The sequence below is a fragment of the Vicia villosa genome, unplaced genomic scaffold, assembly GCF_029867415.1.
Source record: "Vicia villosa cultivar HV-30 ecotype Madison, WI unplaced genomic scaffold, Vvil1.0 ctg.005439F_1_1, whole genome shotgun sequence".
NCBI classification, from domain to species: Eukaryota; Viridiplantae; Streptophyta; class Magnoliopsida; order Fabales; family Fabaceae; genus Vicia; species Vicia villosa.
The window spans coordinates 88,901-115,626 of record NW_026706620.1 but is presented as its reverse complement, the minus strand read 5'-3'; the positions used below and the strand labels follow the sequence as shown (position 1 = coordinate 115,626).

Below are 26,726 nucleotides of genomic sequence, written 5' to 3'. Positions count from 1 at the left end.
TTGAGATTGCTTTATGTATTACTCATAACTATATTCCCAAAGATAATTAATCTTAAAGATATTATAGTATGGAAATATGTGACCAATGATATACTGTCGGTGAAAAAGGTACGCAACTACCTGGTTTAAACAGGTAAATCTTAGGATTATGCAAGACTTATTTGGCAAGATTTCATTTCACCATATGTGACCCTCATTTTATAAAGATTGATCCACAACAAGCTTCCTTGTGATATGAATTTGGAAAAGCGATGGAGTAATTTGGCCTCTCTTTCCTAATTGAATAACAATCATACATCATCTTTTGTCCATTTCATGTTTGAATGTTAACTTTCTAATATTTGGAAAGAGATCACTTATAGACTTGAGATAATCATATTATCGAAGTCAATTGAAGACCTTTTTAAGATGATAAACCTGGGCTTGCAGACCACACTTAAGGACAAGGCTTTGGCGGCCTGGTCACAAATAGTGCATTGAATCTGACTTGCTAGAAATGAGACTATTCCACACCTATGGTTCATTCAACTGCAAGAACCATTTTGGCTCAAACTAAGATTAGCAACTCCCCTTCTAGACATCTAACTTGCATAACAATCCATGTTTACTCTTTGATAGGCAATAAATTTTTTTCTTTTGGACATTAAATAAAAAGAAAATAAAAGATTGTGACAAGAACACATTGCTCAATAATTAAAAAGTACAATACATCAAACTTAATCATTCAAAAAGCATCAAGCGGAAACAGAAAGCAAAAACTACAACATAAAATGATAAAAACCAAAATGACATATCCCCTTAAAACATTTAAAATCCAAAGTAAAAACTTATGATATAAAAATTTCCTCATATCTTTTTCTTGAGGAAAACACTTGTCAAGACCATCTTGGATTGCAGTGAAGCCTTGAGCAACTTGATGCCCTATTATAATGAATAACAATACAAGTTTAATAAATAACAATAGAAATAAAAAAACACAAAAACACAAAAATAAAAATGATATAGTTTACCTCATCCATCCCCATTTCAACAACCTTCTCCTGCAAGGTACCAACCTCTTTGATATTGAATTTGTTCAGCAATGTGATGCTAGATATTGTTGACATTGGTTCAATCACCAAATCATCCATCACCATGAATGTTATAACATCTTTCACAAAACCATTCTGAATCAAAGTGTTGTCACCAACCACCTTCTTTCCAACATAACGAGTGAGACTATTCATAGCCCGATTGCAATTAGAGCAAGGAGTTGTGCTATCACATGTGACATCAAAAGTACAGTTACTTGGGCATTTGTAAAACAAAGTTCCTTCAGCTCCAACGTTGTTGTTAGTGTCTGCATCATTTGCAGTGAGAAGGCCAGAAATTTCAGAGGGAGTTCTTGGATTCAAAAGAACGTCCTTGGTTTGCCCTATTTGCATGTAATTCTCGCTCATGTTTTCAACACTGTTGTAGAGATTTCCAATGCTACCAACCATTTCATTCTTGGTTAGCAGTTTTACAACTGTGCCAACAGGTATGCGAAGCAAGTTGAAGAGAAAATCAATGACATTCTTAGATGCTTCGGCGAACAGAACTTTTTGATTCTTGGTGTCAATAAGAAGCTTGAGGGTAACTTTGGTTGTGGATGAAGAAGATGCCATATTTGAAAGCTATCCTTGTATATGCTTCAGAAACGGAGCAAGAGGCTATGTTTATATATTGGCAGAAAATGTTGTAGAATTAAATATATTAACATAGCAAAATCTTGGAAATGTGGAAAATCCCTGTGCCATTGCATTCAGCCGAGAAATCATTCAAAGCGTTACAGCTTATAGTAGCGGTTCAGTACTCCATGCTGTGCACATACATTACACAACTCCCATGGTAACTTTTGAATAATCTACTTAATTATTAATGATTATAATAATCTACTTATCAATTAATAATTATAGTACTTTATTTATTTTAGAATAAAAAATGTATTTGGTTCTCTCCATCTTTTTTTTCCAACATTTTCTTCTTTTCCTACGCACTGATTTTCCAAAATGAATGAACATGTTTTTCTTTAAGTCTATCCGTTTAATGACAAAGAAAACAATAAACAAAACTTTGAAGATAAGTTTGTGCAACATATAGAAAAGGAGCAGGGTGATCTAAAGTAGCTTGCATCACAAGTAATCTCAGCAAAAGCCTAGGAAATCAGTTGTAACAAATTGTTTTTTTTTAATAGGCAATTGATATAAGGGATACCCCAACCGATTACAAGACAAAAAATTTCTACAACTCAAAACAAATGAGCGGTAGAATATTCCACACGTGAAAGTTACAATTACATGCTAACTTAAATCTAGAATAAAGTCATTTCCAAGAATTAAAAACAACCTCCGACATATATTCGGTGAAGCTAAACGAATCATTCTTGAAAATTATTCCATTACGCCTATTCCAAATACTACAAGCCGTTGCTAACCAAATTACCGCAACTAAGGACCTCTTGGCTAGATTCTTCACCTTCTCGAAATAAAAAAGAAACCATTCGAACTCCTCCAAATATAATTCGTCAACGGGTCCAATCCACTCGTAAACCTTTCTCCAAATAGCCTCCACCACTAAACAGTCCCCAAGCAGGTGAGAAAGGCTTTCCGTCTCCGTAGAGCAAAAGACACATTCCGAAACAATATCGTCCATCAAAATTCCCCTCTTAATCAATTGGTCTTTGGTAGCTAATCTATTATGAATTATCCTCCATCCAAAAAAGATAACTTTAGGAGGCGCTTTTACCTTCCAAAGATGCTTCACAGCTTTTACAATGATTGAACTAAGAGGAGGGCCGGATAACTTTGCTTTGAACAAATCATAACAGGATTTAACAGTGAAAACTATGTCCGATATAGCGCTCCACGAAAATTAATCCTTTACGTTCTCTCTAGGAAGAGCGTGTCGGATGCTGCCCACAAGATCACACCATAAAAAGTCAGTCAAGTCACTACTGTGCAGCTGCGTTATGTAAGTTCAAGAGTGTGCGCCTAAGAGGGGGTGAAAAAGGACCTTGAAATTTTATCCGGTTTTAGAAACAAGTTGTTCTTATTTTTCTGGTTTGGTGCAAGAGTTTGGAAATGTGTTACTTTCTTTTCTGGTTATGATTTGTGAAAGCGGTAAATGCGGAAAAGTAAAGAACACAATGATGTATACTGGTTCCCTCACAGTCCGAGAGTACTCTAGTCCCCTTTCAACATGAAAGAGATTTTACTATTGTTTGTGACTTACACAAGACCCACACAAACACCAAGAACAATCCTCTTGGATTTTCACTAAGTACACTAAGAGAACAATCCTCCCTTAATGACTCACTTATTTCCAACAATCCTGGACAACAAGATTTCAACCACCAAGAACAATCCTCTTGGTTTTACTAAATTGATTATGAGAACAATCCTCTCACTAATCAAAAACCCTTGCTTCCAACAATCCTGGATAGCAAGTCAATAATAACCAAATATATTTGAGTAATAATGTTGATGAACATATATCAATCACTAAAATTGATCTTCTCTTTCAAACAAGCAATTTATGATGAAAATATAGTGCTCAAGTGTTTATGAGAATGATATGAATTTTCTAGAATGTTATGAACATATATGTAGAAAATTCTTTATGAAATATTAAGAACAAAAATACTTGTTTGAAAATTTGAGTAAAAAATATGATGTTAAATTGCAATGGAAGAGGTGATTTGTAATTTGAAATTAAATGTATTTATAAGAGCATAACACCTTTATGAATCATGGTGAATTTTGAGACATTTTCATGAAGGTTTGCAATAGTTTAAAATAACAATGGTTCATGAAAAAAACATAATTTTAAATTTTATACAGCACTTCTTAAGTCAGTTAAAACGGCCACTTGACTTAACAAGTTCGCAGCATTTTTCAAATTTCAAATATAAAAATATTGGTTCAGAACGTTTGAAATTGTGGCGGTTTTTGTGTTGTTACAGCGGCTAAAAGCGCCACAATTTACCAAAAACTGCAAGTTTGAAAAAATTAAAATATTTAAATAATTGTCTAAATATTTGAACCATCCTAATGCAACATCTATTGATTTATTCAAGTCAATATATTATATTTAAAAGTTATTTAACATGGTTCAAACATAATAAAAAATTATATTTAAAAGAGATTTAACATGGTTCAAATATGATTAAAAAAAATATTTGAAAGTGATTTTGAACACAAATGACCAATGCATGCAAGTGATTTTTTTTGGAGAATAATTTGAGCACTAAAATTATCAATATAATTGCATGCTTAAACCTCAATCAATATAATTTGAAATATAATTTCTTTGATGCTAGCTTTCACACATGATGAATTTTGAGTACTTGATTTGATTAAATGCACTTGAGACTTTTTCCATACTTTTGCCATGATCATTTGATTATTACTTTGTCTTCATCAAAACAAAATAGATGGAGTGTCTTGACTTCACAAGTCGTTGTTGTCCCTGCGCTGCCGTCACACAGGATAGCTGCTGCGCTCCACTGCCAGCCTTCAGCATCCTGGAAACCAGCCTCAGCAACAGTAATTTTGTCGTCATGGGATAAAACAAACAGCTCCTGGAAAGCTTGCGCTAACGGCTTACCACCGGCCCAAGTGTTATACCAAAACGGGATATTAATACCGTTCCCGAGTTCACATATAACAGCCCCTGGAAAGTTTGAATTCAGCAAGAAAACATAGTTATCGGATAAAAGTATATCCCTCCACCATATTGAGTTGATTTTCTCCACCACCGAAGAATCACCAATAAGAATCTTCCTTTTGACATTCCCGTAACGAGATCTAAGGATACCACTCCAAACCGCATCGTCCTCCACGAGAATTCTCCACTTCCACTTACTTAGTAAAGCGAGATTCATAACTTCCGCATTCTTAACTCCTAAACCTCCTTCATCTTGCGTTTTGCATACGATATCCCAACAAACCCAATGAATAGGCCTTTAAATTCGCTCCCGTTCCACAAGAATTTACATTGAATGGCTTGAATTTCTTTTAAGATCTTTGAAGGTGCTTTGTAAAAAGAAAGAGAATAGATAGGGATTGCGTTGAGCACGGAATTAATCAAACACACACGACCCGCTATGTTTAGATGAACTCCTTTCCAAACGGCTAATCTCCTCTTCAAATATAAAAGTAAATCCTTCCACATATATAACTTCTTCGGACTATCACCCACTCTAACACCAAGAAACTTGAACAGGAACGTTCCAACTTTGCAAAAGAGAAAAGAGGAAGCCGCTTCAAGATACCAATCGGAAACATTGATACCGAAGATGTTGCTTTTGTTGAAATTAACCCTCAAACCCGACATCAACTCAAAACCCCTAAGGATTTTTTTCATACTCAACAAATTTGCGGTATCTCCCTCCGCCATTCTTAAGGTATCATCCGTGAATTGAAGCATATTCACTTCTTCACATCATTTATCTTGAACCCACGGAAATCCCTGACATCAATAGCCTTTCTCATTAAGGCCGTTAAAACTTCCGTTGCCAACACGAATAGAAACGGGGACAAAGGATCTCCTTGCCGAAGACCTTTCTCCACTTTAAAATCCTTTGTTACGCTACCATTAATGAGAACGGACATGCTACTAGTGAAAATACAACCCTCCATCCAACTTAACCACTTAGTACCAAAACCCATTTTAGTTAAGACATGCCTCAAAAAATTCCAACTTACGCGATCATATGCCTTTTCGAAATCCACCTTTAAAACCACACAACTCCTCTTTTCTCTTTTAGCTAAATTCAAAACCTCGTTAACAACTAAAACTCCATCCGCTATGAATCTTCCTGGGACAAAAGCCGTTTGGTTGTCTGAAACCAACTTCCCTATCACACTACGTAATCTTCCCGCCAAAATCTTATACATACACCAAAGTTTCCCTATCACACTACGTAATCTTCCCGCCAAAAATTGTAACAAATTGTAACAACCATTTAAGATTCAATTATAGTAGTTGTTTTTTTTTATAAGCAATGATATATATATATATATATATATATATATATATATATATATATATATATATATATATATTAAATTTGAGTACAAAACATACTCAAGACATTTATAGAATAGAAATTTTCCTACTAAAACCAACAAACCTTAGGTCTATTTTACATAAAGCCTAATGGACTATGATTTCATTCATGAAAATTACACAATACTCTATGTTTGTTTCCAATAGCCAACCACCACCAGGAATAGATTTTGACATTGTGAACTATTTTCTCAATATCTCCTACACCATTGTCGAAAATTATTACATTACGCTGTTTTCAAATTAAACACACATTCTTATTCAAATCAAATCATAGGGTTGGTGTGGTAGTGATCTATATGACAATGTCCACATGTATAACTCCTAAAGGTTTACTTGTCTTTCCTTCATAGTTTGATAAAACCATGTTGTGGGGTTTCAAATTAGTGTCATATTTTTTGTCAAAAAAAAAAAATTAGTGTCATATTTGCCAATTTTCCTTACCAAGGAATGTGGCATTATTTTAATGCAAGCTACACCATCTACTAAGACTTTATTTATCCCATTTTTTACCATGGAACTTATAAACATGGGATTCAAGTGTTGTTGCATTACTACATTATGCCTTTCAAACAGAACCTTGTCTTTTATCGACACACCCATCATTTATCTCATAGTAACACAAAGGCTTGTGGGTTGCTAATTCCTTTTCCAATCCACTGTCATTTTCAGTCACTTCAATGATAGTATTATACTCAATGGGTAACATAAAGATCATATTAGAAATTAATATAGCTTAGGTTTAGAACCAAAATCAAAGTTATATGTGGCCATGTCTTCGTCCTCGTCTTGTGTGGCCTCTTTATCCTTGGGTTTTGTCATTGGCCTTTTCGCCATTTGGGCTTCATTCATGGCTTGAACACTGCCATTTTTTTTTCGAGATTTCAACCTCGGAGGCAAATTTCTTCTTACGCTGGTGCCTTCTCAATTGTGTCATAGTCATAGGGTTTTTGCCCAAGTAATTTTTAGAAGTATAAGAATACTTCTTTGAAACTTGAGAGTTATTATGGTAAAAGAATTACATATAAACTTTGACCGGTTTCCATTTATATTCATCGGTGTTTGTTTTTCTTGCAAGTCTGACCTAGTCACCCAAGGGAACATTGGTGGGTAGGACACAAGTCCTTCTATGATTTGTTTTGTGAGAGATCTCTCTTTTGTCGAAGACAAACTTGTTTTGCTTGTCATCTCTACCAACCCTTCTTGGTTGGTAGCTGTATGGCTTAACCTTCTCCAGCTCTTTGACAACCTCTTTATCGATTATTGTACTGCAGCATGAACAAATATAACTTCAAAGTTTTTGATCTTACACCTATTTAGGATTTCATTTAGTTCTTCCTCAACTTTGGGGTAGACCATTTTCATCTGCTTAGTATAGTCGAGCATGTGATTTTGTCTACTTTCATGTCGAGGTCCTCAACAACGTCGACCATCATTACCTCTACAAATTCTACAAAAAAGGCTTCCTCTACCTTCAAAAGGTACGAGTCAATCTCCATCTGAGGCTTCTATTTGTCAGCAAAATTTATCCTTTCATCTTTTAAAGCACTTATCACCAGATCCTTGAAAATAGTATATTGAGAAGTTTTATGACCAAGAAAATTGTGAAGCTTACAAAAAAAATGATTTTTATTTCTTTGTTCTAATGGAGGTGTCTTGAGCCCTTTTGGGACTACTATCTGGCCATCAGAAACTAACAGGTTTAAAATTTCATCACATTAGGTTACATCATATGTGTTTGTTTTTGAAATAAACTTGTCATTTTTATTTGGTTCAAAGGGATTTTTCCTATTGGGAGGCTTTAAGACCTTACACACATAGGGAAATACTTACTTTATCTTTGCCAGATTAACTTCATTGTCTTCGACAAATTCATAACCCATGTTAGATCCTTTGATCAGTTTCATCTATTTCTACAAAGGCAAGTTTTTATTTTTTGTGTTATTTATTAGACCTATCCTTCTCGGCTTTCAAACGTTCAACTATGCCCTTTAAGTATCGGGTATCTTACTTCTTCCTAATTGAATAGTCTAACCCTTGTATCCAACTTGACTAACTCATCTTCAGGCACTTGAGTGAAGCACCTCGACTTTATTATCCTAAATCTATTAAGGTACTCATCTATTGACTTAGCCAGTTTTGGTATCACACTGGCTAACTCCTCCAGCCTTATCTTCAATTAACTCATGAAAAATTGTTCGTGGAACAACCTCTCTAACTGAGTCCAATTGCATATTGAATCAGCAGATTAAACACTGTGTCAATTTAATGTGTAAGTATATTCATCATATCATGGCATAACCTGATAGATATATCCCAATTCTTCTTGTGGTTGTACCATTCGACTAGGATTGCTTACAATAGATCCTGACGCTAAGTATGGATTAAGAGGTGACACAATATACATTGCATTATCTACATATGATGATGCATTAGTTTGTAATCCTGTCATCATTGGAGTTGGCATGCCATATGGTTAATCCTAAGTTTTAATTCACTTAATGGATTAAACTCCAAAAAAATCCTACAGACAATTTGTGTAGAAAAGTATCATGAAAAGTGTATGTGATTGGAACTTGAATGTTTGAATGAAAAACTGGACATAAACTCTAATGGAAATAATGAAGAATTGCTTTGGAGGAAGAAAATAAACAACAAACATAATAAATATCATTAAAGTAAATGCTTCAAATTTAAAGAATTAAAAGAAAGGAGGCTGACTCATTCATCTTCTCACAGACTGTTTCTCTATATGTTTGGGTACTTTAGTTCTATATAGAATAAGTGAATTTTGTGACCTTAATTATATGAATGAGCTGCATTTATATTCTAATTTCAAATAACTGTCGATAACGGTTACTTCTCATGCGTTTGACACCTATCCTATTACACGGGCTCCTGCCTTTTAGTTTGCTTCCACGTGTTTTCAACTTTTGATCTGCTGCAAACTATCACACGCTGATAACTACCTTTAAATCTCCCAACTGCCTTTGTCGAGAAATCTCTAGTAAAATTCCATAATGTTTTTTAGACAAACTTAGCTTAACCAACCTTTGGAAAAATTACACAAAGTCCCTAACATCTGATGAGTGTGTCGAATTCAACACTTTTACACCACATCTCCAAGTCGAAGTGCTGATTTGTGTAACCCTTTTCAAGATTTTGGACATGTTCTAACGAGCGGGTGATCTTAACATTATGGATCTGTTCATGAGACTCTTCCAAACCAGTTTTAGTGGATTTTAGTGCAGTGTCGAAAATCACAGGCTAACAACCTGACACAACAACGACAACTAGCATTGGTAAGTAGAATCCATATTTTCCTCACCTCGATCAAGTTGGAGATGTGATGATGGAGTTCTAAAACTCGTTAGTGAAAGAAATGATGTTTTCGAGTTTGGTTTAGTGGAGAAATAGAATTTCGTAAATGAAAGATGAAGTTTGAAGGCAGAAGATGAAGTTCGTCTAAGTTTGTCTATAGCAAAAGTGTGAATGTAGAGCGTTATATATCTTGAAAAAAAATGTTGTGATTTTTCACTACGGTTGAAATTCCCAATCGTAGAGAAATGTAATTTATTTTTAATTTATAAATAAATAAAAAATAGAAAGATGTCAATTTTCACTGCGGTTGAAATCCCAATCGTCGGTGCCATTTTTCACCACAGTTGAAATTTCAACAGTGGTAAAAAAATGTCTTTAAACAAATAAAAAACCAAACTTGTTGGTGCTAAGATTCGAACTCATGATTAGGCGTGTCACTTTCCACTACTGTTGAAATTCCAAGGCTTCAAGGCTCGAAGAGCACTTATAGAGGTACTTACAGATCACCCACCAAAGAGATCCTCACATTGAAGGTGGGAGTTGAACCAATAGCCCCTCCATGTGTGAGTCAACTCCTTACCAACTAAATCAATCTTCCTTGGTTCATTGTTTACATTTTTAAATTACATTGACTAATAGAAAAATATTTGAATGGATATATAAACCAAATTAAAATATTAATAAGATTAGAGACATGGTTAATTTATTTTATATTTTTATTTTTTCCAGTATAAAGCCTTAATATATGACAATTTACTCCAAACTTGTGTAACTAAAGTTGGCTAAGCATGAAAACGTGGATCATGGACAAGTCAAATTCGTTCCAAATTGATTCAGATTGAGTGATATCTTTAACCCGTCACCATCTATTTAGTAAAAAAAATAATTAATATAAATATTTGTTTTTTTCAAAATTAAATTACATTACAAATAATTTCAAAAAATTATATACATATATTTCAAATGTTTTAAATAATAAATACAAATCAAATTATAAAGACATTGATCATAAATTTATTCTAAATTATCAAAACTAAATAATAAAATATATAATAAAATAAACAGAATAGACTCGAGGTGTATATAATATTCTTATTATCTTATCCACCCCATTTTTCCTATAATCGAAAAAAACTCAAAGCTAAGCTAACTCAAACTCAATCAAAATAGATTTTTTGGGTCCAATTTGAGACGGGTAGGGGGTTTACCACAGGAATGGATTAATTTCATTTTAGACAAAGAAATCAAAAGTAGGATTTAATGCTTTGGCCATGGAACTTCCCAATTTCTTAGTAATAAATACAAAGATACTTTTACCATTTTCTATGTATCTGCCCTTATTTGCATTTACTTGTAATCTCATGAATCTGCTTGCCTATAAGTGAATAGCCTCTCTTAATACTCTGAATATACACTAGCACCTTTCAATTTCAAAATGGCTTCTTCTTCTACTACTTCCACTAAAGTGACCCTTAAGCTTCTTGTCGACACAAAGAAAAACAAAGTTGTATTTGCAGAAGCATCAAAGCCTGCCATAGATTCCCTCTTAAACATGTTTCGCTTGTCTTTCGGTACTACAGCAAAACTCATGAGCAACAACAACATGCATTTGTTGGGTTGCTTAGAAAATCTATACCACACTAGTTCAACTACTACTCTCCAAAACATCAATCATAATCATGTCCTCCTCAACTCAACAACACCAAACAATAACATACAAACTTCGTTTTTCACGTGCCAAAATGGTTGCCCTTACGATGTTACATTATCATGTGATGTTAACGCAATCCCATGTTGTTGTCTATGCTTGACACAAATGATCCATCAAGAAACAAGTGGTGTCGTTGCAATGAAAGATCAAAATGCAACTTTCATGTTGATGGATGATTTAGTGATTCAACCCATCTCACCAATATCTATCATCACCCTACTCAACAAATTCAATATCAAAAATATTGATACCTTGCAAGAAATTGTGGTTGAGTTTGGTAGGAATGAGGTAAGATTAATTTGACCTATCTATATTTTTATGAATTTTTTTTATGCTTATTTTTATTTGGTGATGTTTATTTTTTTTTAAATCCATATAGTGTGTTGAGTTGCTAAAGGCTTCGTTGCAATCGAAGATGGTTTTAACAAATGTTTTTATCAAGAAGAAGAATAAGGGTTTCTCAATGTTTAAAAGCATGGCAATTTTGTATTTTTCTCTTCTAGTTTTGGGATTCATTGTCAACACCACTCCAAGATATTTAGGTAAGTAATTATCACCACTAAAGGAAAATTTTTATAATTTTTTTATAATATATAGTTTGTTTAAATTGATTTTTGTTTTTTTTTATAGGAGAGGAGTGCTAGCTAAATTGTTTTATAAGTAACCAATCCTGCTTATGGCTATTTGCTATGTATAGTTATTGTAATGATTTCATTGAACTAGGTTTATTTTATCCTTGTTTCTCTATTGCAACTTCAAAGATATTGAATTGGATTAATCGGTTGTATTTGGAATCAATCAGTTCGATAACTGGTGGTTTGATACATATTGTATTGAATTTTCAATGAACTAGATTGAATCTAGATTAAATTGTGGTTGGTTCAATTAGTTTATTTTTTATATTCTATTTATTAATTTCTTACGATATTTACCTTTAAGATTATGTTTGGTAAATGTAGCAATAAGCTAGCAGATGATGAATGTTAATTTATAGTTGATGATAATGGTTGTTGATCCTTGGTAGCCTTATAAATTAATTTGGGTATTTATAAATTATTACCATTACATTAGTTGTTGATAAATGCAAAATGAAATAAAACAATATTTTTAATTAAGAAATTAATAGATTTATTATCTTTTATATAATATTATAAAATTAATTTTTATTCAATAAATTAAACGTATTAATAAACTTATACAAAATATTTTAACTATATATGTAAAGTTCAACCTAAGTCCAAAATATATTAAAAATTATATATAAAGTTTGTAGTAAAATTTAACAAAATACATGAAATAATTGTATTGTAATTTAAAATTTAGTTATATTAATAAAAAATATTTGTTGAAAAATTATTGTCTAACCTATCACAATAAATTTATGCTATTAGGCCTTTCACTACCATAAAGAAAAACATGTGTGTCATGAATCCTCCCATCCAATAGATATGAATGTGAAACACATCAAAATCACAACTAGTCATTACATTGAAGATTACATTGAAGGTATGAATTCCTTTTTTACCCTTAAAAAACTTTTGATTTACCTCTCCAAATTCAAATTCAATTTTAATGTGGATACTAGTGTCTCAGTTACTTGAACCATCATCATATTTTAATCAGGAAAAATCCAAACACAAACTCAAATTCAATCAAAGCGTGTTTTTCCATGAAATTTGAGGCGAGTTTGGATGAATACCAGCGGGTATGGGTTGTGTTGTCATGCCTAAAAATATATAGCTATATGAGCACTGCATCGATACATATGATATAATCATGTTAAAAAATATATAGATAAGTATCCAATCACCATGATAAAGAAATATATATATATATATATATATATATATATATATATATATATATATATATATATATATATATATATATATATATATATATATATATATATATATTGGAACCAGAAATGAGAAGTTTAGACGGAGGTGATGATGGATAGAAGTCTCTGGTGCGATAGAATAGGAATACCTGCAAAGTAAGCACTATAACGGATATGGAGAAGAATAGTGAATGAAATTGTATTTGAAACTTTTTACCTTGATTTAGCGCCTACTATATGTATATAGAAAGAGGTAAATAACGAACTATTTATTTGCTCGTCATTCTTTGCGGATGGTCGTTGGATGTGCGTCACGGTTGAGATCTCTTGGGATCATAAAAGTAATTATCTCCATTGATTATAAGGATTCTAGATGAAGTGGAACCATGATTAAATTGGGAGTCGAGATTAACATGGTCACGTTAAATCGCTCGGGGTTCTTTTGGTCAACCTATAATAATTTCCCCCCGAGCCTTTGTCGAGGCTTATGTAAGAATGGGCTTGATATCATGACTCTAGATGAAGACCATTATCTGGATTTTTTGAACTGATGAATGAGGATCGCTTCATTTATTAAGGTAATCATGAATTTAATGCACCATATTTCGAACATCTTTTCAAATATATCATCATTACAGTTCTAGAGAATCTAAATTCTTGGGTGTTGCGTGTGAAAGATTTAGACGCTTTCAGCTAAGTCTTTTTGCCTTCTAGAACATAGTTTTCTTTTGGGAGATAAATTATTCTCTCCCTTTCTTGAGTATCATTTTCCCCCAGTCTAATATGTTAATTGTTTTTCTCCTCCTATATTTTATTTCCTGTAATTGCAAAGTTAGTGCATTATGAATGAGAAATTGCATAAGAGTATTAGTAACTCTCGAAAGGATATCCAATCTTCTTGGATGGATCATGCTTATTCTACTACTTCTATTCACTACGCCAAATTTGGCTTTTAGCAGCACAGCTACGAAAGCGCTTTTAGGAAAAAGCGCTGCTATAGGTTTCGCTAAAAACAAAACTAAAAAACAAGGGAAAAAAGCGCTGGTATAGGTGATCCTATGAAAGCGCTTTTGAAAAGCGCTGCAATAGGCTACCTTAAGAAAGCGCTTTTATAAAAGCGCTGGTATAGGCTGGTTACAAAGGCGCTTTTGAAAAGCGCTCTCGTAGCTAATTTAAAATTAAAATTTTTAAAATAAAATTAATTAACTAACAGAATAAAAAAAATAATAATAAAAATAAGAATAAATAGGAAAAGGGATTAGGGTTTGTGTTGGTCAAAACACGTTCTTTTCTATTCCTCCTCAACACAAGAACGACGCCCTTCATCTTCAACAAAACTGTGGAGGCTTCTCTCTTCCTTTGATTGTCTTCCTCTTCTTCTCCGATCAATCACTGGTGACTCAAACCCTCTTTCGATTTCGTTCTCTTTGTCTGACGTGAATCTCCGTTCGTCCTCTTCTTCTATCTGATTCGAAGCTTTCTCTGATTTCATGGAGATGATGTTGTTGGGTTTTGGTGATGGTGACGCAATTTCAGAAGCAGATGATGATGATTTTACGGTGAGATCTTTCTGGTTTTTTGTTCGTTGAGTCTCTTTTCTTCCCTTTCAACAATTTCTGGGTTTTTTCTAGGTTTGATGCTTGATGAATATGATGAACAATGTTCTTTCTGTTTTTCTTCAAACGATTTCTGAAGGTTTTGTGTATTTGGATGATGATGATGTTTGAAATTTTTTTTAGGGTTTTTGTGATGTTGGCTCAGCTTTTTGCTTCTCATAATTTGTTGTTTCGGTATAATGGTTCTTACTCAATTGTTTTAGTGTTTGGCCTTTTTTGATATAAGGAATCTGAAAAGTGATAATTTATATATTATTTAGTAACTGAAGTTTGTTATTTTTTTATTTGCTCAGTCACGTAAAGTTCCTGAAACTCCAAAAGAGCTGATTGAATACTTACTTGACAATGAAGCTCAGGATATTGAATTTGAGATTGCCAGAATGAGACCTCGGTTCGTATCGTAGTACTTTTCTGAGTGAATGTGATTTGTATTGTACTTGTATTCTATTGTGATGGAGTGTTTTGTTATGCAGATTAAAAGAGGAATTCTTTTCGGAATTAAAATCTGAGTTAGGACAGATTCTATTTGCAGTTAACAAAACCCCGGTTGGTTGGTTTCTGATTTGTGTTTCGTTGGTTATATTTTTTGTTGAACATATTGTTTTAGTGTTTGGCCTTTTTTAATGGTTTTTGCAGGTTATGGAGGATAGATTGGTTCAGCTCGAGGCCTTAGAGAAAGCCATACAAGAAGGAAAAGGTTTGTGAAAATGGAATCGAATAGATCGAATTGCTTATGTAGTTTGTGAAATTGTAGGCTAGTTTGTGAAATCATCTCTAAATTTGAATATTCTCAATCAAATTAGTCATTGTAGATTTGTCATTATCAATGTCAAGGACTATTTTAAAATATCAATGTAGTTTCACATATTCTAGCACTTTCACATATTCATGCTCTATACTGCCCGTCCTGGCCATTCAATAGTGATATGACCTAAATAGTGATTAGAAATTTAAAAGTGTAGGCACTAGGAAACTCTTGCCACATGTGCTAAGTAGCTAACTGGTCTAAGAATATGCCACAAGTTTTGGAATTAGAAGTATGCCACATGTTTTTCTAAGAATATGCCACATGTGCTAAGTAGCTAACTGGTCTAAATTAGAAGCTACGATCAATATATGATAAGATTTTCATATACTTTAAGAATACTAAAGTATCCAAGAAAGGAAATAACTTATATTTTGATGTAATGATGTAATAGTTATTTGAAACTTGTTTATTGAAAATGTTTTATTTTCCTTGCAATGCAGGGTGATACTCTTCAAAGATGGCGAACTGAACCTTTTATCATGTGTTTCTGGTAAAATGCCGCTTTGGGGGGGGGGGGGGGGGGGGGGGGACTGATTGAGCAATCATTTTTTTTTTTTTCATGTTGTCTCTGGATAGATCAGTTGGATTAAGCGTGTACTAAACAAATAGTTTGTTTTTCTTTTCACAATTGCAAGGCAAAGGTTCTCCACCTTTAGCTCCAACACTTTCTATTCCACAGCCCGATTAAAGCCTTCGCAAAAAGAGAGAAGAATGATCTGAGGATGATGCCCTGAAAGCTTTAGAAGTTGATTTGTGCATTGTTGGAAAGTCAATTATGGCCATCGAGGAGTCACGTTCGGTTGGAGAGAACTAGTTTTCTTAGGGAGCAAATCAATATATATATATATATATATATATATATATATATATATATATATATATATATATATATATATTTGTATTGTATTTTGTGTTTTGAGAATTTGATTGTAAACTTAGCTTCTAGAGCACTTATAAAATTAGTGATGTTTTATTTGTATTTTGATAATAAATATATGCAATACTAATTCATAAAATGTTTCATATTAAATGTATTTTTTTAAAATTTTTATTTGTTTCAAATAATAATTGGATTTCTCAAAATATTAGTGAGAATTTGAGAAATGTCAAAATATTAGAAATTATAAAATAATTGGTTTATTAAAAACACCAACGAAAGCGCTTTCTGGATAAAAGCGCTCTTATAGGGGAACCTACAAGAGCCCTTTTCTGGAAAAAGCGCTGCTATAGGATGGCTACCAGAGCGCTTTTATGGAAAAAGCGCTGCTATAGGGGGAATACAAGAGCGCTTTTATGGAAAAAGCGCTGCTATAGGATGGGCTACGAGAGCGCTTTTGGAGTTTCAAAAGCGCTGTCGTTACCTACGGCAGCGCTGGCTTTGGCAGCGCTTTAAAGCGCTTTAGTAGCCCAAAAAAGCGCTTTAGTAGCCCTTCCGCGTTGTAGTGATTTTTGCCAAACCATTCGATTTTGACGGCGTTTCAACATGAGTTTGTATATCTTTTGGCTAGGGAATCATGAGCGCTTTTGATAATGAAAGTTTATGTGACAAGTATGACGCTTGCTTCATTCCTTTTGAGGAATGTACTTTCTCTACTGTGGGCATTCGTCTTCCTTTGACTGTTTTTGAGGTAGAGGTATTGAACCATCTGGCCATGGCTCCCTCACAACTCCAGCCATCATGTTGGACATCTGTTGAAAACCTTGTATATTCCTTTTCTTCACCTTTTTAAATGTCTCTATGAGTCAGTGTCCCTGGATAGGGGTAAAAGATTACTCCGCTTCAATCCGATCGTTCATGGCTTCTAACTTCTTCCAGAGCTCTCATCTTTGGAGGATCGATTTTTCCTAGTAGCCCCCATCAACTCAGAAGCTCGCACTAAATTTGTGATGTCGATAATGGGGTGGAAGGTAGATATGGTGATCTGTTTTCCAAGTATTGGACTGAAGGTCATTATTTGCTAGGGAATAACGTGTTTTCATATAATGTAACTAGAGCTGTCAATATGGGCTACGCGGTCCTAAACAGGCCGGCCCTAACGGACCCTGGGCTTTTTAGGGCTGGGCCAAAATGGCCCTGTATAATATGGGCTCGAGATTTACTACTCGAGCCCGGCCCTTGATGGGCTTCGGGCTACCCGGCCCTAAATGGGCTTTTTTATTTAAAAAAATTAAAATAAAAACTCCATAATATTTATTATAAATAAAATTAAAAATTATGTTATTTTAAACATAATACATTTTTAAGTACTATATTATCTCTTATAAATACTATAATGTGTTTCTAAATACAATATATATCTAAATTGTATAAAATAATACTTGAATGTTTATTATAAGAGAAAAACTAATATAATATGATAAAAAATGTTGATTATATTAATGTGTAATATTTAAAAGAGACAGATTGAATAAAATAGAGATAAAATTTAGTGAAGTGAGCAAAATCAATATGCTATTTTGGAGTAAGATAGTATAAATATTAATATTTTTTTAAAATTTATAATTATGCGAGCCTGATGGGCTACCCACGGTCCATATGGGCTAGCCCTAATGGGTAGCGGGCTTTTCAGGGCTGGGCTAAAAAGGCCCTAAAAAATATGGGCTCTAATTTTAAGGCCCAAGCCCTATGATTTTTCGGGCCTGGCGGGCCGGCCTATATGGGCTAGCCCATTTTGACAGCTCTAAATGTAACACCCTAAACCCCACACATAATTATCAAAGAGTTTAATTAACAAAATACAACTATTTAGGGTGTCACATACAACAAACATGGTCTGCTCTGTAACACGGGTTAGAACAAAACATTTTAATTAATACATTTTCAATTAGGATATCTACACGACATTAATTCATGTGATCTATACTTGAGATGTTTACACGACATCCAACTGATCTAGTATCATCGCAGCAGAATCATAATTAAAGCAATAAAAAACCATATAACACTTATAGCATTTAGTTTCATAAATTTCAATGTTCATAATATAAGAAAAAGGAGGTGTATTATCCAACTCTCAACACTTTGAGATCTCAACAAAATATAATTAGTAAACTTCAACAAAACAAAGCCATGCAAATGAAAGCAAATGTTCCTAACCCGATGTTACATGATCATAGCAAGACCCCACTAATAAAACGAAAAAACTAATGGATGTCACTCCAAGAGCTATCTTCCACTTACTTCAGCCAATGCTACTCTTGAGTATCTGCAAGTTATCCATGGTGGACAATATTAAAGCAAAGGGGTGATAATACACTTTAATAATTAGCAGGGGAAATAAGAGGAAGTATATTATCACCTAACAACAACATACATATTACTCAAACAATACCAACATATTAAGTATTCTCATCCAAACAACACATCAACAATAATCAACACAAAGTGATATTAATGGACTCCAATATGCTAATCTTTCTGTTGTTATACTTGATGATGTTTCTGCAACTTTTAGCACCAGAGAAGCCTGATCAGATCTTCTGTGCCTACAAAGCTAGAACCAATCCTCAAGATACATCACATGCACAATAATGCTTGATTCATTTTTGAGAAACTTCCATAGACCATTGACATATCTACATTAAAAAAAGAGATGTGAAATGTAACGCTCGGAAAAATAAGTATATGCTTAATTTGGACGTTTGTGACGTTTATTGAAATTTTACCGTTTTTGGAGTCGTTTCAGTCGGTATTAGTTCGGGATGGCGGACTAATCTTTAATTGAAGGTTTTCATATTTTTGGTACTAGAAATATCATTAAGGTAATATTCCGCGTTTTGGGGGCGTTTGAACGATATTTGAGCGTAGGGGCATTTTGGTCATTTCCGCGGGATAAATATTTTCCTTATAAGAAGGAGATATTTGTGAGAAAGGAAAGAGGATGGAAAGAAAAAGGAAAGAAAGAAGAGAAGAGAGGAAGAAGAAGAGCAAAGAGGAAAAACAAGAGAAAGTGGAGGATTCTCAACCGAATCGAGTTCCGATCGTCGCTATAGTCAGGTAAGGGGGTGAATCTAATTTATCTTGGATGTATGATTCTTATAGTCTTGTTCTTGTTCTTGTTCTTGTTCTTGTTTATTTCTATGCTTGACCAACAATGGTGAATTGTGAGTTTTGTGAGTTTATAAGTTATAAACATGATTTTGTGGTGTGTATGTGTAGTATGATGATAGATACCTTCATTGATCATGCTTTCTTTTCCATTTCTATGGCTTGATTGAGTTTGGATAAAATGTTAGGTTTTGAGATAGATTGATGAATCAACCATGAAAAGATTGATGTTAGGTTGTTTCTATGGTTTGTATGTGTTGTATTGGTGTTATAATGATGTTTTGGAGTGGTTTTGGTGGGTATAAGAGGGTTAAAACTGTTCAGGTTCGTTCTGGTTTTTTCTGGGTTTACGCAGGTCCGCTGAGCGGAGGTGGGTCCGCTGAGCGGAGGTTCTGTTGCAGAAAATTCTCTGCGAAGGTCCGCTGAGCGGAGCTGAAGCGGACAACAGCTTTTTCTGTTTTTCAAAAACTTTGAAACTTCGTAACTCTTGACCCGTAACTCCGATTTTGTCGCCGTTCGAAGCGTTGGAAAGCTAACGCAATGAACTATACTATGATCTAATTAAATGATTCATAGGATGTGTTCTCCTATTATTTTTATTAGGATTTAGTGATAGAACTATGTAGGGTTAACTTATGAAGTATGTTTATGTTTTCCAAACTTTGAAAGGTCGTATCTTTTAACTTGGGTGTTCGTTTTATGTGTTGTTTGAAACGTTCGGAAGCTATTTCCATGCTCTATATGATGATGTAGGATGTAGTAGTGGTCGTTTGATTTTCATAAATGGTTTTGTGAACTAGTGCATGATAAATCATGATGATGTGTTGTGTGAATGTTATCGTATTGGTACGAGGTATGTGATTAGTTGTCGATAACATAAGATCATGTTCGTATGTGTTAATTATTAATGAATGTCCATACTTGATATGTGACGATGTTTGGTTGTTTGTTGTTAACATGATGTGTGGCCTTATGGCAAGTAATTGTTGTTATGAGAACGATGTATTATCATTGTTGAAATGTAGTTATTACAACTTGTTGATGATGTATTGATGGAGTTGTGGGCCAATGGCCAATATTAATTGATGTGATGCAATTATGCGATCATTTATGCCGATGTGACTAGTATGTTTTAACGGTGAACGTGTGTTGTGTGCTTATTAATGCCTGTGTGGTAATTATGGTGTGATATAATTGATAACGATGTTATTAATTGGTGATGTATCCTTTTGGATAGAATATAAACGGTGTAACGTGAGTATGTGACCGTGTTATATTGTTGATGATGTTGTTGTCATGTAATAGAGTCATATATTTGCACAGCATAACATTTCATTACGTTAATGGCGGAATGCTATTAACAGGTGGCCTGAATTGGCAATTATTACCAGTGGGGGCTTAATGCTCGGTAAAAAGGTGTATTTGCCCGAGTGGCAAGAGGTCATCAGTGGGGGCTAAATGCTCGATGACATTTAGTCGTAGCTTATTGCTCGACAAAGGTGTATTTTCCTGAGGGAAAGAAGTCCCAGTATAATGCTCGGCAAAGGTGTATTTGTCATAATGACAAGGAGGAGTTTTACTCCGGATTTGGTACCACATGCATATGCATAGTTGAGTCTCATTCATCATTGTCTGTCTTTATAATTATGTTATCATTCATGTGTCACATTACTTATATATTGATTGTGGTTAAATGAGTGGATTACTTTGTTGTATGATTCTTGATGATACTTGTTGGCATTACTATAATTGTCATGCTTTTCATTATGAATTATATTCTCACCCTTCTGCTGATTTGATGCTTGAGTGGCATCCTGCAGATTAGCCGCTTTGGGAGTCTTTTGGAAGAGGTAGTTCTCCAGTTGGTCTTGTCGGTCGCTCTGATATGTAACACTGGGTAGTCGGGAGTCTGTTGTTATTTATTTGTATATGACTCTTTTGAACATGTATATGTGATAACGTGCCATTGTGTATTGTAAACACTTTATTTTGGAAAACTCCTCTTAGAGAGTGAGAGCTATACGTATATATATGTTCATATCTTCGTGTGTTATGTATCATGTTATTGGCAGGTGTGTATGCTTTTGGCATCGGTGATATCCGTTTATTTTCAAGGTGTTTGTTTGGCTACTTAGTGTAACATCCTAATTGTGTTGTATGAAATTTTAATACTCTGATATTTTCTTGCCTAAATGCTTTGGGTAGAATTGGGGTGTTACATTAGTGGTATCAGAGCAGGTCGGTCTGTCCGGCCAGTGTTGTCTAATGTTGTTTAATTCCTCAGTACGTGATAAGTGTGTGGAGCACTTTCAGTACTTGTTGTGCCTCTAGTCGGTTGTATGCAGGAGTGGTTTGAAGCTAAGTGGGGGAGAAGATATACTTCTCGGATATGTTTCAGTTGCAAGATGTTAGTATGCTACTGAGGGCAGCAGTACTAGTGTTGTTGGAATTTGTTGTTTTCTGAAGTGAAGGCGACTTGGACTTAAGACTTCGGTTGTTAATCAAGTTGGAGTGTCTCGGAGTATATTTTGGTTATTTCTAAAGAATGGAATTTAGAAAGTTGTGATGCTCTAACGCTACTGATGGACTATGAAGTTGTTGTTTGAGTAGCCTTGTGTGAAGTGTCGTTGTTGGATCAATGATTAAGGAAAGTATTGTGGTAGACTTTGTTGTAGGAGTTATTGACGTTGTTGGAAACGTTTTGGGACTCGAGTGAGAATTAGGAGTATGAAGAGTTGAGTAGGATCTCGGGAATTTTATTCTTGGGATTTGTTAGAAGTGTTTTGGTACGTAGCTACCGGACGTCGGTGTTAGCTGGTTCAGATGATCTTGAGAGATTTGTGAATTATGGAATCATAGTGCTTCTGTGCTATGAGCAAAAGTTGGAAAAGAATATTATTAATGTTAGTACTGATAGTTTATACTCTATTATGATTATTGGCTACCTATTGACAAATTGAGGACTTGATCACCCTTAATCTCTTGTTGATAGTAGACGGGATCGTATTGGACGTGATAGACTTATCTGGCTAGTTTGATAATATTGGAAGTGAATGAGTCTGTGCAAGGTGGTATGATGTTGTTTATGTTGTCGACGATTTTAGATGTTCTTGAGAAAGAGCAATTGTGGGAATTGCGGATAGTTGTGCATTCGTATAAGTGTTTCTTGAAGGTTTAAGTGATTCATCGTCGAAAAGAGGAATTCTGTCTTGGAGTTCTGTTTTGATGGATTTAGTTCCTAGAACTATTGTTGTGTCGAGGGTTCCGTATCGAATGCCAACTTCTGAGTTGAAAGAGTTGAGGAGTCAACTTAAGGATTTTCTTGAGAAGGGGTTTGTTCGTTCGAGTGTGTCGCCGTAGGGTGCACGCGTTTTGTTGGTTAAGAAGGAAGGTCCTATGAGGCTTTGTGTCGATTTTAGACAATTGAGAAAAGTGACAATTAAGGAAAAGTATCCACTTTCGAGGATTGATATTTTGATGGATCAAGTTGGTTTGAGCTTGTTTGTTTTGCAAGTTTGATTTGAGGTATAGGTATCATCAGTGTGAAGATGATCATGCTAAGTACTTGAGAATTGTTTTGTCCGTGTTGGGAAGAAGAAGTTGTTTGCTAAGTTTCCTTGTGTGAGTTTTTGGTTGGGTGAAGTGAATGTTCAAGGGGTAAGTGGAGGTTTATGCTTTTATGCAAGTTAAGATTTTTGAAAGGATTTATCTGTCACAAGATTTAGAGTTGGCAGTTGTTATTTCTGTTTGGGAAATTTGAAGGCACTAATTATTCGGATCGAGATTTGTGTGTGTAAGTGACTACAAGAGTTTGAAGTATACGTTTGATCAGAACGAGTTGAATATGAGAAACCATTGCATACGTCTATGTCGATGATTCGAGTATTGTGATTGTTGAAACAGTTGTGAGATTTGAGTTTGGTTCGTAAAGCGACTTCTTCAGGTGTTGAGCTTTATACGTGGGAGCTTACTTATGGTATTCTTGATGAGATTAGAAAAGGTCGGAAATCAGATTTGAATGGGTTGATAAGATGACATTTATTAGTCAAAGATAAAGATGGTGATCTTCGGATTGATAAGAGCAATGTCAAGGGATGTCATGATCAAGTTTGTATTCCTAATGTTCGGATTTGAAAAGAGGACTTTGGATGAAGTGCGTCATAGTAATTTGAGTATTCATCCTGATGCTACTAAGAGATATCAAGATTTGAGAAGGTTCGCAAAGTACTTTGGGTACGAAATTGCGTTTGAGTTTGGCGTATCATCCTCAAACGGATGGTCAGACTGAGAGGACGGTTTGGTCACTTAAGGATCTATGAGGGCTTGTGTTGTGAAACAAGGATGTGTTTGGATTAGCTTTTTGCCTTTGATTGGATAATACAAAGAATTTTGTCTGGTGTGCAAGCTGACACAGCAGATTAAGAGGTTGAGTATGCTAAAAGAGAACAATGAGTTTCTGGTGAATACTAGAAAGGGCTGGAAGTTGGATATGTAATTGGTAAATCAGTTTGTTGTGGGAAATCAGAGTGCGCATCGGAAGCGTGAAATGACGCGGTTCGTATGTGTATGAATTGTTAGAGTTCAAATTATGGACAGTGGATGTGGTAGGAATGATAAGACCACCAGATGTTTTGGTTACATGTTTGACTGCTATGTCTTGGCATGAATGTTTGGATGTTGTGCGACCGGGTTGTTGTCTGTGTCTTGGTTATTTCTTGTGTTTTGGTGTTAGTGGATGAGTGCATTGTATGGGCATTGCATCTCGTTGTCATTGTTGTGTTTTGGTTGTTTTGCTTTTAGCTAGAGTGGTTCGTTGTTTGGCGCTGATTGTGTCGTTGCTTTCGTGGCTTGGTAGTTGGTTAGTCGGATACAAGAGCGTATCCAAGTTTGTTTACGTTTGGGATATTTCCAAGGACGGAAATCTTCTAAGTGGGGGAGAGTTGTAACGCTCGGAAAAATAAGTATATGCTTAATTTGGACGTTTGTGACGTTTGTGACGTTTATTGGAATTTTACCGTTTTTGGAGTCGTTTCAGTCGGTATTAGTTCGGGATGGCGGACTAATCTTTAATTGAAGGTTTTCATATTTTTGGTACTAGAAATATCATTAAGGTAATATTCCGCGTTTTGGGGGGCGTTTGAACGATATTTGAGCGTAGGGGCATTTTGGTCATTTCTGCGGGATAAATATTTTCCTTATAAGAAGGAGATATTTGTGAGAAAGGAAAGAGGATGGAAAGAAAAAGGAAAGAAAGAAGAGAAGAGAGGAAGAAGAAGAGCAAAGAGGAAAAACAAGAGAAAGTGGAGGATTCTCAACCGAATCGAGTTCCGATCGTCGCTATAGTCAGGTAAGGGGGTGAATCTAATTTATCTTGGATGTATGATTCTTATAGTCTTGTTCTTGTTCTTGTTCTTGTTCTTGTTCTTGTTTATTTCTATGCTTGACCAACAATGGTGAATTGTGAGTTTTGTGAGTTTATAAGTTATAAACATGATTTTGTGGTGTGTATGTGTAGTATGATGATAGATACCTTCATTGATCATGCTTTCTTTTCCATTTCTATGGCTTGATTGAGTTTGGATAAAATGTTAGGTTTTGAGATAGATTGATGAATCAACCATGAAAAGATTGATGTTAGGTTGTTTCTATGGTTTGTATGTGTTGTATTGGTGTTATAATGATGTTTTGGAGTGGTTTTGGTGGGTATAAGAGGGTTAAAACTGTTCTGGTTCGTTCTGGTTTTTTCTGGGTTTATGCAGGTCCGCTGAGAGGAGGTGGGTCCGCTGAGCGGAGGTTCTGTTGCAGAAAATTCTCTGCGAAGGTCCGCTGAGTGGAGCTGAAGCGGACAACAGCTTTTTCTGTTTTTTCAAAACTTTGAAACTTCGTAACTCTTGAACCGTAACTCCGATTTTATCGTCGTTCGAAGCGTTGGAAAGCTAACGCAATGAACTATACTATGATCTAATTAAATGATTCATAGGATGTGTTCTCCTATTATTTTTATTAGGATTTAGTGATAGAACTATGTAGGGTTAACTTATGAAGTATGTTTATGTTTTCCAAACTTTTAAAGGTCCTATCTTTTAACTCGGGTGTTCGTTTTATGTGTTGTTTGAAACGTTCGGAAGCTATTTCCATGCTCTATATGATGATGTAGGATGTAGTAGTGGTCGGTTGATTTTCATAAATGGTTTTGTGAACTAGTGCATGATAAATCATGATGATGTGTTGTGTGAATGTTATCGTATTGGTACGAGGTATGTGATTAGTTGTCGATAACATGAGATCATGTTCGTATGTGTTAATTATAAATAAATGTCCATACTTGATATGTGACGATGTTTGGTTGTTTGTTGTTAACATGATGTGTGGCCTTATGGCAAGTAATTGTTGTTATGAGAACGATGTATTATCATTGTTGAAATGTTGTTATTACAACTTGTTGATGATGTATTGATGGATTTGTGGGCCAATGGCCAATATTAATTGATGTGATGCAATTATGCGATCATTTATGCCGATGTGGCTAGTATGTTTTAACGGTGAATGTGTGTTGTGTGCTTATTAATGCCTGTGTGGTAATTATGGTGTGATATAATTGATAACGATGTTATTAATTGGTGATGTATCCTTTTGGATAGAATATAAACGGTGTAACGTGAGTATGTGACCGTGTTATTATTGATGATGTTGTTGTCATGTAATAGAGTCATATATTTGCACAGCATAACATTTCATTACGTTAATGGCGGAATGCTATTAACAGGTGGCCTGAATTGGCAATTATTACCAGTGGGGGCTTAATGCTCGGTAAAAAGGTGTATTTGCCCGAGTGGCAAGAGGTCATCAGTGGGGGCTAAATGCTCGATGACATTTAGTCGTAGCTTATTGCTCGACAAAGGTGTATTTTCCTGAGGGAAAGAAGTCCCAGCATAATGCTCGGCAAAGGTGTATTTGTCATAATGACAAGGAGGAGTTTTACTCCGGATTTGGTACCACATGCATATGCATAGTTGAGTCTCATTCATCATTGTCTGTCTTTATAATTATGTTATCATTCATGTGTCACATTACTTATATATTGATTGTGGTTGAATGAGTGGATTACTTTGTTGTATGATTCTTGATGATACTTGTTGGCATTACTATAATTGTCATGCTTTTCATTATGAATTATATTCTCACCCTTCTGCTGATTTGATGCTTGAGTGGCATCCTGCAGATTAGCCGCTTTGGGAGTCTTTTGGAAGAGGTAGTTCTCCAGTTGGTCTTGTCGGTCGCTCTGATATGTA

At 34.7% G+C, this 26,726-nt stretch overlaps 4 protein-coding genes across 4 annotated transcripts; 1 reads left to right on the top strand and 3 right to left on the bottom strand.

Moving 5' to 3' along the window:
* Positions 1 to 846: 846 nt before the first annotated feature.
* LOC131642616 (uncharacterized) lies at positions 847 to 1,646 on the bottom strand. The gene is made up of 2 exons (XM_058912844.1): positions 1,011 to 1,646; positions 847 to 921 (listed from the first exon to the last, which is right to left on the bottom strand). Exons 1-2 carry the CDS (start codon positions 1,644 to 1,646, stop codon positions 847 to 849), a joined length of 711 nt encoding a protein of 236 aa, XP_058768827.1.
* Positions 1,647 to 2,343: 697 nt separating this feature from the next.
* Positions 2,344 to 4,903, bottom strand: LOC131642615 (uncharacterized). Its single transcript, XM_058912843.1, has 2 exons — positions 4,474 to 4,903; positions 2,344 to 2,828 (listed from the first exon to the last, which is right to left on the bottom strand). The coding sequence occupies exons 1-2, from the start codon at positions 4,901 to 4,903 to the stop codon at positions 2,344 to 2,346; spliced, it is 915 nt and encodes a 304-aa protein (XP_058768826.1).
* Positions 4,904 to 4,923: 20 nt separating this feature from the next.
* On the bottom strand, positions 4,924 to 5,418 carry LOC131642614 (uncharacterized). The gene has a single exon (XM_058912841.1). It carries the CDS (start codon positions 5,416 to 5,418, stop codon positions 4,924 to 4,926), a length of 495 nt encoding a protein of 164 aa, XP_058768824.1.
* A 5,428-nt stretch (positions 5,419 to 10,846) lies between these two features.
* LOC131642613 (uncharacterized) lies at positions 10,847 to 11,766 on the top strand. The gene is made up of 3 exons (XM_058912840.1): positions 10,847 to 11,410; positions 11,502 to 11,664; positions 11,753 to 11,766. The coding sequence occupies exons 1-3, from the start codon at positions 10,847 to 10,849 to the stop codon at positions 11,764 to 11,766; spliced, it is 741 nt and encodes a 246-aa protein (XP_058768823.1).
* Positions 11,767 to 26,726: the final 14,960 nt, after the last annotated feature.

Coding starts and splice junctions, on each gene's coding strand:
- LOC131642614 (XM_058912841.1), bottom strand. CDS start 5,418: ATGGCGGAGGGAGATACCGCAAATTTGTTGAGTATGAAAAAAATCCTT.
- LOC131642613 (XM_058912840.1), top strand. CDS start 10,847: ATGGCTTCTTCTTCTACTACTTCCACTAAAGTGACCCTTAAGCTTCTT. Junction 11,411..11,501: donor TTGAGTTTGGTAGGAATGAG/GTAAGATTAATT, acceptor AAATCCATATAG/TGTGTTGAGTTGCTAAAGGC.
- LOC131642616 (XM_058912844.1), bottom strand. CDS start 1,646: ATGGCATCTTCTTCATCCACAACCAAAGTTACCCTCAAGCTTCTTATT. Junction 922..1,010: donor TTGAAATGGGGATGGATGAG/GTAAACTATATC, acceptor TCATTATAATAG/GGCATCAAGTTGCTCAAGGC.
- LOC131642615 (XM_058912843.1), bottom strand. CDS start 4,903: ATGAATCTCGCTTTACTAAGTAAGTGGAAGTGGAGAATTCTCGTGGAG. Junction 2,829..4,473: donor CGCAGGGACAACAACGACTT/GTGAAGTCAAGA, acceptor ATTTGTTCAAAG/CAAAGTTATCCGGCCCTCCT.